This window comes from Onthophagus taurus, chromosome 5, assembly GCF_036711975.1.
Source record: "Onthophagus taurus isolate NC chromosome 5, IU_Otau_3.0, whole genome shotgun sequence".
Taxonomy (NCBI): Eukaryota; Metazoa; Arthropoda; class Insecta; order Coleoptera; family Scarabaeidae; genus Onthophagus; species Onthophagus taurus.
The window spans coordinates 8648875-8663740 of NC_091970.1; the positions used below are offsets into that span (position 1 = coordinate 8648875).

Consider the following 14866-nt stretch of genomic DNA (forward strand, 5'->3'; position numbering starts at 1 on the left):
AACATAATACAAAAAAACTTTTGGAACAATAGTTGTAGCGAATTTTGTTCTTAACAATATTGCTCTCTTGCACTTTTGCTCTCAGATGCGTCAATATCGAGTAAAACACAAAAATATGAAAATTTGATGAATTTGTTGCTTTTTTAAGTAGTTAATAGTAACATTCGGGAACGGAACATTATACAAAAAAACTTTTGGAACAATAGTTGTAGCGAATTTTGTTCTTAACAATATTGCTCTCTTGCACTTTTGCTCTCAGATGCGTCAATATCGAGTAAAACACAAAAATATGAAAATTTGATGAATTTGTTGCTTTTTTAAGTAGTTAATAGTAACATTCGGGAACGGAACATTATACAAAAAAACTTTTGGAACAATAGTTGTAGCGAATTTTGTTCTTAACAATATTGCTCTCTTGCACTTTTGCTCTCAGATGCGTCAATATCGAGAAAAACACAAAGATATGAAATTTTGATGAATTTGTTGCTTTTTCAAATACTCAATGGTAACATTTGGGAACCGAAGCATATTACAAAAAAACTTTTGAAACAATAGTTGTAGCGAATTTTGTTCTTTACAATATTGTTCTTTAGCACTTTTGCTCTCAGATGCGTCAATATCGAGAAAAACACAAAAATATGAAAATTTGATGAATTTGTTGCTTTTTTAAGTAGTTAATAGTAACATTCGGGAACAAAACATAATACAAAAAAACTTTTGGAACAATAGTTGTAGCGAATTTTGTTCTTAACAATATTGCTCTCTTGCACTTTTGCTCTCAGATGCGTCAATATCGAGAAAAACACAAAAATATGAAAATTTGATGAATTTGTTGCTTTTTTAAGTAGTTAATAGTAACATTCGGGAACAAAACATAATACAAAAAAACTTTTGGAACAATAGTTGTAGCGAATTTTGTTCTTAACAATATTGCTCTCTTGCACTTTTGCTCTCAGATGCGTCAATATCGAGTAAAACACAAAAATATGAAAATTTGATGAATTTGTTGCTTTTTTAAGTAGTTAATAGTAACATTCGGGAACAAAACATAATACAAAAAAACTTTTGGAACAATAGTTGTAGCGAATTTTGTTCTTAACAATATTGCTCTCTTGCACTTTTGCTCTCAGATGCGTCAATATCGAGTAAAACACAAAAATATGAAAATTTGATGAATTTGTTGCTTTTTTAAGTAGTTAATAGTAACATTCGGGAACAAAACATAATACAAAAAAACTTTTGGAACAATAGTTGTAGCGAATTTTGTTCTTAACAATATTGCTCTCTTGCACTTTTGCTCTCAGATGCGTCAATATCGAGTAAAACACAAAAATATGAAAATTTGATGAATTTGTTGCTTTTTTAAGTAGTTAATAGTAACATTCGGGAACAAAACATAATACAAAAAAACTTTTGGAACAATAGTTGTAGCGAATTTTGTTCTTAACAATATTGCTCTCTTGCACTTTTGCTCTCAGATGCGTCAATATCGAGTAAAACACAAAAATATGAAAATTTGATGAATTTGTTGCTTTTTTAAGTAGTTAATAGTAACATTCGGGAACAAAACATAATACAAAAAAACTTTTGGAACAATAGTTGTAGCGAATTTTGTTCTTAACAATATTGCTCTCTTGCACTTTTGCTCTCAGATGCGTCAATATCGAGAAAAACACAAAAATATGAAAATTTGATGAATTTGTTGCTTTTTTAAGTAGTTAATAGTAACATTCGGGAACAAAACATAATACAAAAAAACTTTTGGAACAATAGTTGTAGCGAATTTTGTTCTTAACAATATTGCTCTCTTGCACTTTTGCTCTCAGATGCGTCAATATCGAGTAAAACACAAAAATATGAAAATTTGATGAATTTGTTGCTTTTTTAAGTAATTAATAGTAACATTCGGGAACAAAACATAATACAAAAAAACTTTTGGAACAATAGTTGTAGCGAATTTTGTTCTTAACAATATTGCTCTCTTGCACTTTTGCTCTCAGATGCGTCAATATCGAGTAAAACACAAAAATATGAAAATTTGATGAATTTGTTGCTTTTTTAAGTAGTTAATAGTAACATTCGGGAACAAAACATAATACAAAAAAACTTTTGGAACAATAGTTGTAGCGAATTTTGTTCTTAACAATATTGCTCTCTTGCACTTTTGCTCTCAGATGCGTCAATATCGAGTAAAACACAAAAATATGAAAATTTGATGAATTTGTTGCTTTTTTAAGTAATTAATAGTAACATTCGGGAACAAAACATAATACAAAAAAACTTTTGGAACAATAGTTGTAGCGAATTTTGTTCTTAACAATATTGCTCTCTTGCACTTTTGCTCTCAGATGCGTCAATATCGAGTAAAACACAAAAATATGAAAATTTGATGAATTTGTTGCTTTTTTAAGTAGTTAATAGTAACATTCGGGAACGGAACATAATACAAAAAAACTTTTGGAACAATAGTTGTAGCGAATTTTGTTCTTAACAATATTGCTCTCTTGCACTTTTGCTCTCAGATGCGTCAATATCGAGCAAAACACAAAAATGTGAAAATTTGATGAATTTGTTGCTTTTTCAAATACTCAATGGTAACATTTGGGAAGCGAAGCATATTACAAAAAAACTTTTAGAACGAAAGTTGTAGCAAATTTTGTTCTTAACAATATTGCTCTCCTTCATTTTTGCTCTTAGATGCGTAAATAACAATCGAAGTTGTAAATATCGATAGATTATACAATATACCGATAAATCTACCTGATACCTATCTGGCCGATAAACTTATCGGGAGGATAAAGATATTCGATGTTGTACAAACTGTTTTGTCGGTACGATTGCTATCGGCGAAATACGAGTCGGTTGGTAGTAGTTTTTTCCCATAATTAGTGATTTGTAAATTGGTAAATCTTTCTTTAAAGTTTGAATTATGATTTTGAAAAAAATTTTCACGACAGACAACTGACACAATGTACCATACAAAAGTTGTATATAAAAACCTTGGTAACCATAATACCGCTGACTATCCGATAAGTTATCCTGCCGATAAAAATATCCGAATCGGAGCATGTTACAAAAAAACTTTTAGAACAAAAGTTGTAGCAAATAAATCTTTAATGTAATACTTTATTGTAATATAAACTAACTTATCGGCCAGATAACTCTGTCGGCAAGTTTATCGGTATATATCGTAAAATCTACCATATATTTATTCTGCCCAAGTTTTTTAATATTTCGATTTTTTATGAAATCCTTAAGATTTCGGTCGAATAACGTCAACGTATCGCGAGCTCCCCCTAATAGACGTTGGAGACCCGCGGGACTCCGCCCCTAATTTTCTACTTAACGCCCGACTTTCAGTTGGGGAGCGCAAAACGACCGATGATTTTGATTACGTTCGATGGGACTTAATGGACTGCATGGCACAAGAAAAATCTTAATCTCGTTCAATTGATTTATTTATAAACATAAAAACATTTTTGGCATAATTTTTGGTTAAGTTCATGATTTTATTATTGTTTTCGATGAAATTGGTTCTGACAGAGCAGCGGAGGAAGAAGAAAATGAAATAAGAGCGGACGATCGGCGTCAAAAGGTAGAAATTAGAGTAGACGGTGCGAATTTGGACACGTCGCGGGCTATGGCGGCGGCAGATGCTGAGGTGTCGGCCAATAAATCTAATAAAGTTTAAGTTGGAACACGAAGTTATCTCGTTTGCTGGCGGAATCTACTTTGCCGAAGTCGGCGCCCACGACGACGTCGATCGATCGAGATCGCGTTATTAAAAAGTTTCTCTTTACGCTTCGTTCGATTTATATACTTTCTTACCTTATAAAGAATTATTATCGCATCAATTTTTAACTCAAAAATGAAATACTACCAAATAATAAAGAGATGGTAATTTAATCTCGTGTGCTTAATGGACAAAGAAAAGTTTTGGTAAATATTCAACAGTTCGATGACAAATTAGCACTTGCCCATGGGGCACATGTTTGAGGGGGAGAGGTTGTAGTACGAATTAGCAGGATTATTCAACCCCGGCTTTGCAAAAGGGGGCAGGACGGATTGATAGAGACACGGCACGGACATTGGGGCGTAATGCGAGGGGCGCAGCGCGAGTTATTATGGGATTACGCTTATTATCTGCCTAGTACAAGGAGTCGTCAACGGCAAATCACATTACCTTCTGTCAGAGGTCGACGAAATTGCAGGCCTTGTACCGAACCGGGAGCTAAAGAGAATAATTCCGCCCGAGATATGAGCGATATAGCGTCACTTAATATCAGCTATAATAATCTTAAAAATTTTTATTAATTAATAAAAAAATAATAAAAGATATGTACCTTAACATTTCATTAATTTCTAACTTGAATAATAAATGATTTTTAAGAAATAAGTTAAGAATAATTTCTTAATATCCATAAACACCCTACATTTTTGATTATTACTCATGTGTTTACAAGACTAAAAATTAAAAGATCATATCTCAAGAACCGTTTGAGATATCGTACTGAAATAAAGTATGTTTTGAAGCAAATTTAATCAAGATTTAATGCGCAATTCATAATTTCTTCGATTTCATAAACTTGGTTGTTATGATTTTTTAAATCCATCACTGCATGGCTAATAATTAGTCTTTGTGTTTAGACACGTTTAAATTTAAAGAATCGTATCTCAAAAACCAATAAAGATATCGTAATGAAATAAGAAGCATTTTGAAGCAAATTTAATCAAGATTTAATGCGCAATAAATAATTTCTTCAATTTCATAAACTTGGTTTTTATGATATTTTAAATCCATCCCTGCATATTGACATTTTGAAGTCTTTATATTTAGACACATTCAAAGTTGAGAAATCGTATCTCAAAAATTAATTGAGATATTGTAATGAAATAAGAAGCATTTTAAGGCGAATTTAATCAAGATTTAATGTGCAATAAATAATATCTTCGATTTCATACATCTCGTAGTTGTCGATTGTTATGTCAAACTTCGCAAGTTCTTTATTTACCGAAATTTAAAATACTCGTATCTCAAAAACTAATTAAGATATCGTAATGAAATAAGAAGCATTTTGAAGCAAATTTAGTCAAGATTTAGTGTGCAATAAATAATTATTTCGATTCGATACATCTCGTTGTTATCATTTTTTAAATCAAATTCTGCAAGTACTTTTTTACCAAAATTTATTAAAATTTAAAATAATCGTATCTCAAAAACTAATTAAGATATTTTAATGAAATAAGAAGCATTTTGAAGCAAATTTAATCAAGATTTAATGCGCAATAAATAATTTCTTCAATTTCATAAACTTGGTTTTTATGATATTTTAAATCCATCCCTGCATATTGACATTTTGAAGTCTTTATATTTAGACACATTCAAAGTTGAGAAATCGTATCTCAAAAATTAATTGAGATATTGTAATGAAATAAGAAGCATTTTAAGGCGAATTTAATCAAGATTTAATGTGCAATAAATAATATCTTCGATTTCATACATCTCGTAGTTGTCGATTGTTATGTCAAACTTCGCAAGTTCTTTATTTACCGAAATTTAAAATACTCGTATCTCAAAAACTAATTAAGATATCGTAATGAAATAAGAAGCATTTTGAAGCAAATTTAGTCAAGATTTAGTGTGCAATAAATAATTATTTCGATTCGATACATCTCGTTGTTATCATTTTTTAAATCAAATTCTGCAAGTACTTTTTTACCAAAATTTATTAAAATTTAAAATAATCGTATCTCAAAAACTAATTAAGATATTTTAATGAAATAAGAAGCATTTTGAAGCAAATTTAATCAAGATTTAATGCGCAATAAATAATTTCTTCAATCTTATAAACTTGATTTTTATGATATTCTAAATCCATCCTTGCATATTGACATTTTGAAGTCTTTATATTTAGACACATTCAAAGTTGAGAAATCGTATCTCAAAAATTAATTGAGATATTGTAATGAAATAAGAAGCATTTTAAGGCGAATTTAATCAAGATTTAATGTGCAATAAATAATATCTTCGATTCCATACATTTCGTAGTTGTCAATTGTTATATCAAACTTTGCAAGTTCTTTATTTAGCGAAATTTAAAATACTCGTATCTCAAAAACTAATTAAGATATTTAAATGAAATAAGAAGCATTTTGAAGCAAATTTAATCAAAAATTAATGTGCAATAAATAATTTCTTCGATTCCATACATCTCGTTGTTATGATTTTTTAAACCAAAATTTGCAAGTTCTTTTTTACCGCAATTCATTGAGATTTAAATAAATGTATCTCAAAAACTGAATAAGATATCTCAATGAGATAAGAAGCATTTTAAAGCAAATTTAATCAAGATTTAATGCGCAATAAATAATTTCTTCAATTTCATAAACTTGGTTTTTATGATATTTTAAATCCATCCCTGCATATTGACATTTTGAAGTCTTTATATTTAGACACATTCAAAGTTGAGAAATCGTATCTCAAAAATTAATTGAGATATTGTAATGAAATAAGAAACATTTTAAGGCGAATTTAATCAAGATTTGATGTGCAATAAATAATATCTTCGATTCCATACATCTCGTAGTTGTCGATTGTTATATCAAACTTTGCAAGTTCTTTATTTACCGAAATTTAAAATACTCGTATCTCAAAAACTAATTAAGATATCGTAATGAAATAAGAAGCATTTTGAAGGAAATTTAATCAAGATTTAGAGTGCAATAAATAATCTCTTCGGTTCCATAAATTAGGTTGTTATGACTTTTTAAATCTATCTAAGCATGGTTAATTTTTAAAGTTTTTGTATTTAGATACATTTAAACTTAAAAAATCGTATCTCAAAAACTAATTGAGATATCCTAATGAAATAAGAACCATTTTGAAGCAAATTTAGTCAAGATTTAGTGTGCAATAAATAATTATTTCGATTCGATACATCTCGTTGTTATCATTTTTTAAATCATATTTTGCAAGTACTTTTTTACCGAAATTTATTAAAATTTAAAATAATCTATCTAATTTAAAAAATCGTATCTCAAAAACTAATTGAGATATCGTAACGAAATAAGAAGCATTTTGAAGCAAATTTAATCAAGATTTAATGAGCAATAAATAATTTCTTCGATTCCATGTATCTCGTTGTTAAGATTTTTTAAATCAAACGTTGCAAGTTCCTTTTTACCGTAATTCTTTGAAATTTAAATAAATGTATCTCAAAAACTAAATAAGATATCTCAATGAAATAAGAAGCATTTTGAAGCAAATTTAATCAAGATTTAATGTGCAATAAATAATTTTTCCGATTCCATAGATCCTGTTGTTATCATTTTTTAAATCAAACTTTGCAAATTCTATTTTACCGAAATTTATTAAAATTTAAAATAATCGTATCTCAAAAACTAATTAAGATATTTTAATGAAATAAGAAGCATTTTGAAGCAAATTTCATAAAGATTTAATGTGTAATAAATAATTGCTTCGATTCTATAAACTTGGTTGTTATGATTTTTTAAATCCATCCCTGTATGTCTAAATTTAAAGTCTTTGTATTTAGACACATTTAAATTTAAAAAATCGTATCTCAAAAACTAATTGAGATATCGTAACGAAATAAGAAGCATTTTGAAGCAAATTTAGACAAGATTTAGCGTGCAATAAATAATTATTTCGATTCGATACATCTCGTTGTTATCATTATTTAAATCAAATTCTGCAAGTACTTTTTTACCGAAATTTATTAAAATTTAAAATAATCGTATCTCAAAAGCTAATTAAGATATTTTAATGAAATAAGAAGTATTTTGAAGCAAATTTCATCAAGATTTAATGCGTAATAAATAATTGCTTCGATTCTATAAACTTGGTTGTTATGATTTTTTAAATCCATCCCTGTATGTCTAAATTTAAAGTCTTTGTATTTAGACACATTTAAATTTAAAAAATCGTATCTCAAAAACTAATTGAGATATCGTAACGAAATAAGAAGCATTTTGAAGCAAATTTAACCAAGATTTAACGTGCAATAAATAATTATTTCGATTCTACAAACGTGGTTGTTACGATTTTTTAAATCAATCTAGGTAAACATAATTTAACAATTCAAATCGATACAAATATGAGCAATTATAAAAGAACGCGACGACGACGATGTGCGATAACAAAGCGCAAAATTTCCTTTACCAATACAACGTACAAATTTGTCTCACCGCGAATTTACATAATAACCACTTCTGTGTCTCTGTCACTCGATATGAATCCCAAATTGGGTATGATTTAAGATCGGGGACAATTCGATTGTAATATTCCATTACGTACCATCATTTCGTTTCAATCCGAGGAGTGTCATAAAAGATTCTTCGTTAAACTCGATTAAAAAAAAAAAAACAAAAAGAAAAAGAAATCAAAAACGTAAAAGTGTATGATGATGTGTAGGGTTGAAAATTGCACGTATTTTACGTAATAACTTGTATGAAATAACCGGATGAAACGGGGATGGAGAAAGAGTGAGCCGTTGGAATTTGGACATCTCAGTTAAAAGTGGAGCTAATTTGACGTCGGGTTAATGTAATTAGCGTCGTGACGGGCTCAAGGGGGTAACGGGGTTGTGGAGGAGGGGCTTTGCCCTACTGAGATGTATTAATTAAAATCTCATGTTAAATTCAGCGAAATTGTATATTTAATCCCATAATCTGCCGCGAATTAAAACCGGCGCAAACATCGTCTATTTCGAGTCGGTGAATTATTTAGGGCGGCGCTGAGCGTCCCGACGCTCTTTCCCTCTCTCTCTCCACGCCTACCCTTATCGATTTAATATTAAAATCGGTTTAGGCCGCTCTTCGAAATTTTGGCCGACGACTGGTGGTTGTTGTTATTGTTGGTACAACCATATAAATATTTTTTCCGGATTCCCCGTTCGATTTTAATCTATATTAAAAACCGTTTCATATTTAATTTTCAATTATTTTAAAAACACGGTTACCCCGCGGTAATTCCCCCGTTAATAATTTACGAGCGAAGCGGGGCAAAGCTAAACGGGGGGTTGTGGTCGGGATTTTTATTATAGATTTCAATTTCCGGTGGCGCCCCCGCGAAAAAGTATCCGTACCGATTCCCGGTGGGTTCGCGTTGAAATTTTGAACGGAGATTTGCAATTTTTCAATTTACCACCAAAAACATTCGGAAAACAGCGGTGCTTTTCTAAAAAGTGATGAATAAACAAAACGCGCCGCCAGTTGCTTCCGGTTACCGTAAATAAATCGACCGATATTGTAAATGAACAAAAAAATTCTCCATCCAAGCTTCGTTGATGCACATTATTTTTTAATGGACTCTTTTTAATAAATATTTTTTAATTTGTTTGGAATTATAAAATTGTTGATTTACACAAAAACGTTAAATCAAATTGATAATGTTAATAAGATTATCTAAAATTTGTATCATTTTTTAATAAATTATATTTCTAACCTAAGTTACGAATCATAACTTTGACATAAAGTTAATTCCCTGTGAATAGTATGGTAACAATTTTTAAATTTTTGTTCTAATCAAAAATTTTTTTATACAATATTTGTTCAAAATCTCATATAAAATCGATCTTTTTAACACAATTTTTTAATATCTCCATCAGGTGGCGCTCCACCCTGATATAAAAAACAACATTTTAGAGGTTATCTCAATAATTATTATTTTTATCAAAAAATTTCTTTATTCAACCTTATCAAGAATCAAATAAGCAATAACTTTCATTAATAATATTTTTTTTAATTTCCCCCAGGAGGCGCTGTAAATTCATTTATTTAATTTCCCTGAGAATAGTACGGTGAAAATTGACGTTTTATGGGATAACGAAGTGTTTTCACATTATAATTCAAAATTATATATAAAATTGCAATGTAATTACTAAAAAAACTTTCATACCATGAAAACCGTTGGTAATACAACTTTTAACAAAGAGCCCTTTTCTACGTCAACGAGGAATTCGAAAATGTACATAAAATTATTATTTAATTGTTGTAGTATATGATACAGTTGCAAAACGATGATATCTTCAATTGTGGCGAAATCTATTGAGATTTAAAACAATCGTATCTCAAAAACTAAATAAGATATCGTAATAAAATAAGAAGCACTTTGAAGTAATTTTAATCAAGATTTAGTGTGCAATAAATAATTACTTCGATTCTATAAACTTGGTTGTTATGATATTTTAAATCCAACCCTGCATGTCTAAATTTTAAAGTCTGTATTTAGACACATATAAACATTTTTAAAAATTTTCAAAAATTAATTAAGATAGCGTAATGAGATAAGAAGCACTTTGAAGCAAATTTAATCAAGATTTAATGTGCAATAAATTATTTCTTCGATTCTATAAATTTGGTTATTACGATGTTTTAAATCCATCCCTTTATATTTAGACATATTTAAATTTAAACAACCGTATCTCAAAAACGGATTGAGATATCATAATGAGATAAGAAGCGTTTTAAAAGAAATTTAATCAAGATTTAATGTGCAATAAATAATTTCTTCGACTCTATAAACTTGGTTGTTATAATGTTTTAGATCCATCTCTGCATGCGTAAATTTTAAAGTCTTTGTATTTAGACATATTTAAATTTAAAAAATGGTATCTCAAAAACTAATTGAGATATCGCAATGAATTAAGAAGCATTTTGAAGCAAATTTAACCTAGATTTAATGTGCAATAAATAATTTTTCCGATTCCATAGATCTCGTTGTTATCATTTTTTAAATCAAACTTTGCAAATTCTATTTTACCGAAATTTATTAAAATTTAAAATAATCGTATCTCAAAAACTAAATAGGATATCTCAATAAAATAAAAAACATTTTGAAGCAAATTTAATCAAGATTTAGTGTGCAATAAATAATTACTTCGATTCTATAAACTTGGTTGTTATGATGTTTTAAATCCATCTATGTATGTGCAAATTTTAAAGTCTTAGTATTTAGACACATTTAAATTTAAAAAATTGTATCTCAAAAATTAATTAAGATAGCGTAATGCGATAAGAAGCATTTTGAAGCAAATTTAATCAAGATTTAATGTGCAATAAATTATTTCTTCGATTCTATAAATTTGGTTATTACGATGTTTTAAATCCATCCCTTTATATTTAGACATATTTAAATTTAAACAATCGTATCTCAAAAACGGATTGAGATATTATAATGAGATAAGAAGCGTTTTAAAGGAAATTTAATCAAGATTCAATGTGCAATAAATAATTTCTTCGATTCTATAAACTTGGTTGTTATAATGTTTTAGATCCATCTCTGCATGCGTAAATTTTAAAGTCTTTGTATTTAGACACATTTAAATTTAAAAAATGGTATCTCAAAAACTAATTGAGATATCGCAATGAATTACGAAGCATTTTGAAGCAAATTTAACCTAGATTTAATGTGCAATAAATAATTTTTCCGATTCCATAGATCCCGTTGTTATCATTTTTTAAATCAAACTATGCAAATTCTATTTTACCGAAATTTATTAAAATTTAAAATAATCGTATCTCAAAAACTAAATAAGATATCTCAATAAAATAAGAAGCATTTTGAAGCAAATTTAATCAAGATTTAATGTGCAATAAATAATTTCTTCGCTTCCATGTATTTCGTTATTAAGATTTTTTAAATCAAACGTTGCAAGTTCCTTTTTACCGTAATTCTTTGAAATTTAAATAAATGTATCTCAAAAACTAAATAAGATATCTCAATGAAATAAGAAGCATTTTGAAGCAAATTTAATCAATATTTAATGTGTAATAAATAATTGCCTCGATTCTATAAACTTGGTTGTTATGATTTTTTAAATCCATCCCTGTATGTCTAAATTTAAAGTCTTTGTATTTAGACACATTTAAATTTAAAAAATCGTATCTCAAAAACTAACTGAGATATCGTAACGAAATAAGAAGCATTTTGAAGCAAATTTAATCAAGATTTAATGTGCAATAAATAATTTCTTCGATTCCATACATCTCGTTGTTATCATTCTTTAAATCAACTTTATAAGTTCTTTTTCACCGAAATTTATTAAAATTTAAAATAATCGTATCTCAAAAACTAATTAAGATATTTTAATGAAATAAGAAGCATTTTGAAGCAAATTTAATCAAGATTTAATGTGTAATAAATAATTGCCTCGATTCTATAAACTTGGTTGTTATGATTTTTTAAATCCATCCCTGTATGTCTAAATTTAAAGTCTTTGTATTTAGACACATTTAAATTTAAAAAATCGTATCTCAAAAACTAACTGAGATATTGTAACGAAATAAGAAGCATTTTGAAGCAAATTTAATGAAGATTTAATGAGCAATAAATAATTTCTTCGATTCCATGTATCTCGTTGTTAAGATTTTTTAAATCAAACGTTGCAAGTTCCTTTTTACCGTAATTCTTTGAAATTTAAATAAATGTATCTCAAAAACTAAATAAGATATCTCAATGAAATAAGAAGCATTTTGAAGCAAATTTAATCAAGATTTAATGTGCAATAAATAATTTTTCCGATTCCATAGATCCCGTTGTTATCATTTTTTAAATCAAACTTTGCAAATTCTATTTTACCGAAATTTATTAAAATTTAAAATAATCGTATCTCAAAAACTAAATAAGATATCTCAATAAAATAAGAAGCATTTTGAAGCAAATTTAATCAAGATTTAATGAGCAATAAATAATTTCTTCGCTTCCATGTATCTCGTTATTAAGATTTTTTAAATCAAACGTTGCAAGTTCCTTTTTACCGTAATTCTTTGAAATTTAAATAAATGTATCTCAAAAACTAAATAAGATATCTCAATGAAATAAGAAGTATTTTGAAGCAAATTTAATCAAGACTTAGTGTGCAATAAATAATTCCTTCGATTCTATAAACTTGGTGGTTATGATTTTTTAAATCCATCCCTGTATGTCTAAATTTAAAGTCTTTGTATTGAGACACATTTATATTTAAAAAATCGTATCACAAAAACTAAATAAGATATCGTAATGAAATAAGAAGCATTTTAAAGCAAATTTAATCAAGATTTAATGTGCAATGAATAATTTCTTCGATTCCATACATCTCTCATAAAGTGTTAATATCTCTCATAACACATCTTTACACGTCTTTACAACATTTAAATTTAAAAAATCATATCTCAAGAACGAATTGAGAGAAATTCTTTTTTTTTCGATAATAATTTTTAGTATTTATATCATTTCAGATACAAGCTACTCATATCATCCGGCAATTCACGATGATACCTTCGTTAGAAGAAAACAGCGAAGAAATAGGACGACCTTTACGTTACAACAGGTTTGTATCATCTAAATTTTCTAGGCGAATCAAAATTTTATTGTTATTTACGTTTAGTTGGAAGAATTAGAGAGTGCATTTGCTCAAACCCATTACCCAGACGTGTTCACCCGAGAGGATTTAGCGATGAAAATCAATCTAACGGAAGCAAGGGTGCAGGTAAGTGTTTAACAACACCTTATTATTCAAAAATAAACTCTGTAACATTCGACGTCGAACAAAAGGGAATAAAACTCCTTTATGAATGCGCGAATGGGTGTAAAGGGTGAAAGGGTTAAGTTTATTGTTTATTAAAGCCCCGTTTAATAACCTGTTTGTTTTAAAATTGTTTCCAAACAAATTCGCGTTGAGTGTCACTTAAAAAATTGTGTTCTCTTCGCCCACCCCCCTCAACGGAGCGTATAAATATCAATGGCTCTTGAAATCTTGTAGTAGTGAAGTTGTCTGCAAACCAAACCGCCCCAAAAGAGGGGGACAACACAATTCAACGCTGCACCACTCACTTTACAATTTGAGCCCTATTGTTTCTTCTAATTGGAGGCGTGCTCGTATTGTTTTTTTTTTTTTTAATTTTTCGAATACAATCGAATTAATAATAATAGGTTTAGATTAATCAATTTTAATGAAATAAGGGTAAAAAAGAAATTCGTGAGAAAAGCACTAAATTTGGAAATGTGTTAATTTAAAAAATCGTATCTCAAAAACTAATTGAGATATCGTAACGAAATAAGAAGCATTTTGAAGCAAATTTAATCAAAATTTAATGTGCAATAAATAATTACTTCGATTCTATAAACTTGGTTGTTATCATTTTTTAAATCAACCTTTGCAAGTTTTTTTTACCGGAGTTTATTGAAATTTAAAATAATCGTATCTCAAAAACTAAATAAGATATCACAATGAAATAAGAAGCATTTTAAAGCAAATTTAATCAAGATTTAATGTGCAATAAATAATTTCTTCGATTCTATAAACTTAGTTATAATGAATTTTTAAATCAATGTCTGCATGTTTCAATTTTAAAGTCTTTGTATTTAGACATTTAAATTTAAAAAAATCGTATCTCAAAAACTAATTGAGATATCGTAACGAAATAAGAAGCATTTTGAAGCAAATTTAATCAAGATTTAATGTGTAATAAATAATTGCTTCGATTCCATACATCTCGTTGTTATCATTTTTTTAATCAAACTTTGCAAGTACATTTTACCGAAATTGATTAAAATTTAAAATAATCGTATCTCAAAAACTAATTAAGATATCTCAATAAAATAAGAAGCATTTTGAAGCAAATTTAATCAAGATTTAATGTGTAATAAATAATTGCTTCGATTATATAAACTTGGTTGTTATGATTTTTTAAATCCATCCCTGTATGTCTAAATTTAAAGTCTTTGTATTTAGACACACTTAAATTTAAAAAATCTTATCTCAAAAACTAATTGAGATATCGTAACGAAATAAGAAGCATTTTGAAGCAAATTTAATCAAGATTTAATGTGCAATAAATAATTTCTTCGATTCGATACATC

General features: G+C 28.1%; 2 protein-coding genes across 8 annotated transcripts in view; one reads left to right on the forward strand and one right to left on the reverse strand.

Annotated features, from left to right (window-relative positions):
* The window catches only part of LOC111413401 (chromosome transmission fidelity protein 18 homolog), a 156800-nt gene that overhangs the window by 43430 nt on the left and 98504 nt on the right, over positions 1-14866 (reverse strand). The gene's annotated exons all lie outside the window — the stretch shown is intronic.
* The window catches only part of LOC111420214 (Dorsal root ganglia homeobox), a 108117-nt gene that overhangs the window by 19664 nt on the left and 73587 nt on the right, over positions 1-14866 (forward strand). Inside the window, exons 3-4 of the mRNA XM_071195794.1 lie at positions 13243-13334; positions 13392-13493. Coding sequence (XP_071051895.1) covers positions 13243-13334; positions 13392-13493 — 194 coding nt within the window. The remainder of the gene's footprint in view (positions 1-13242; positions 13335-13391; positions 13494-14866) is intronic.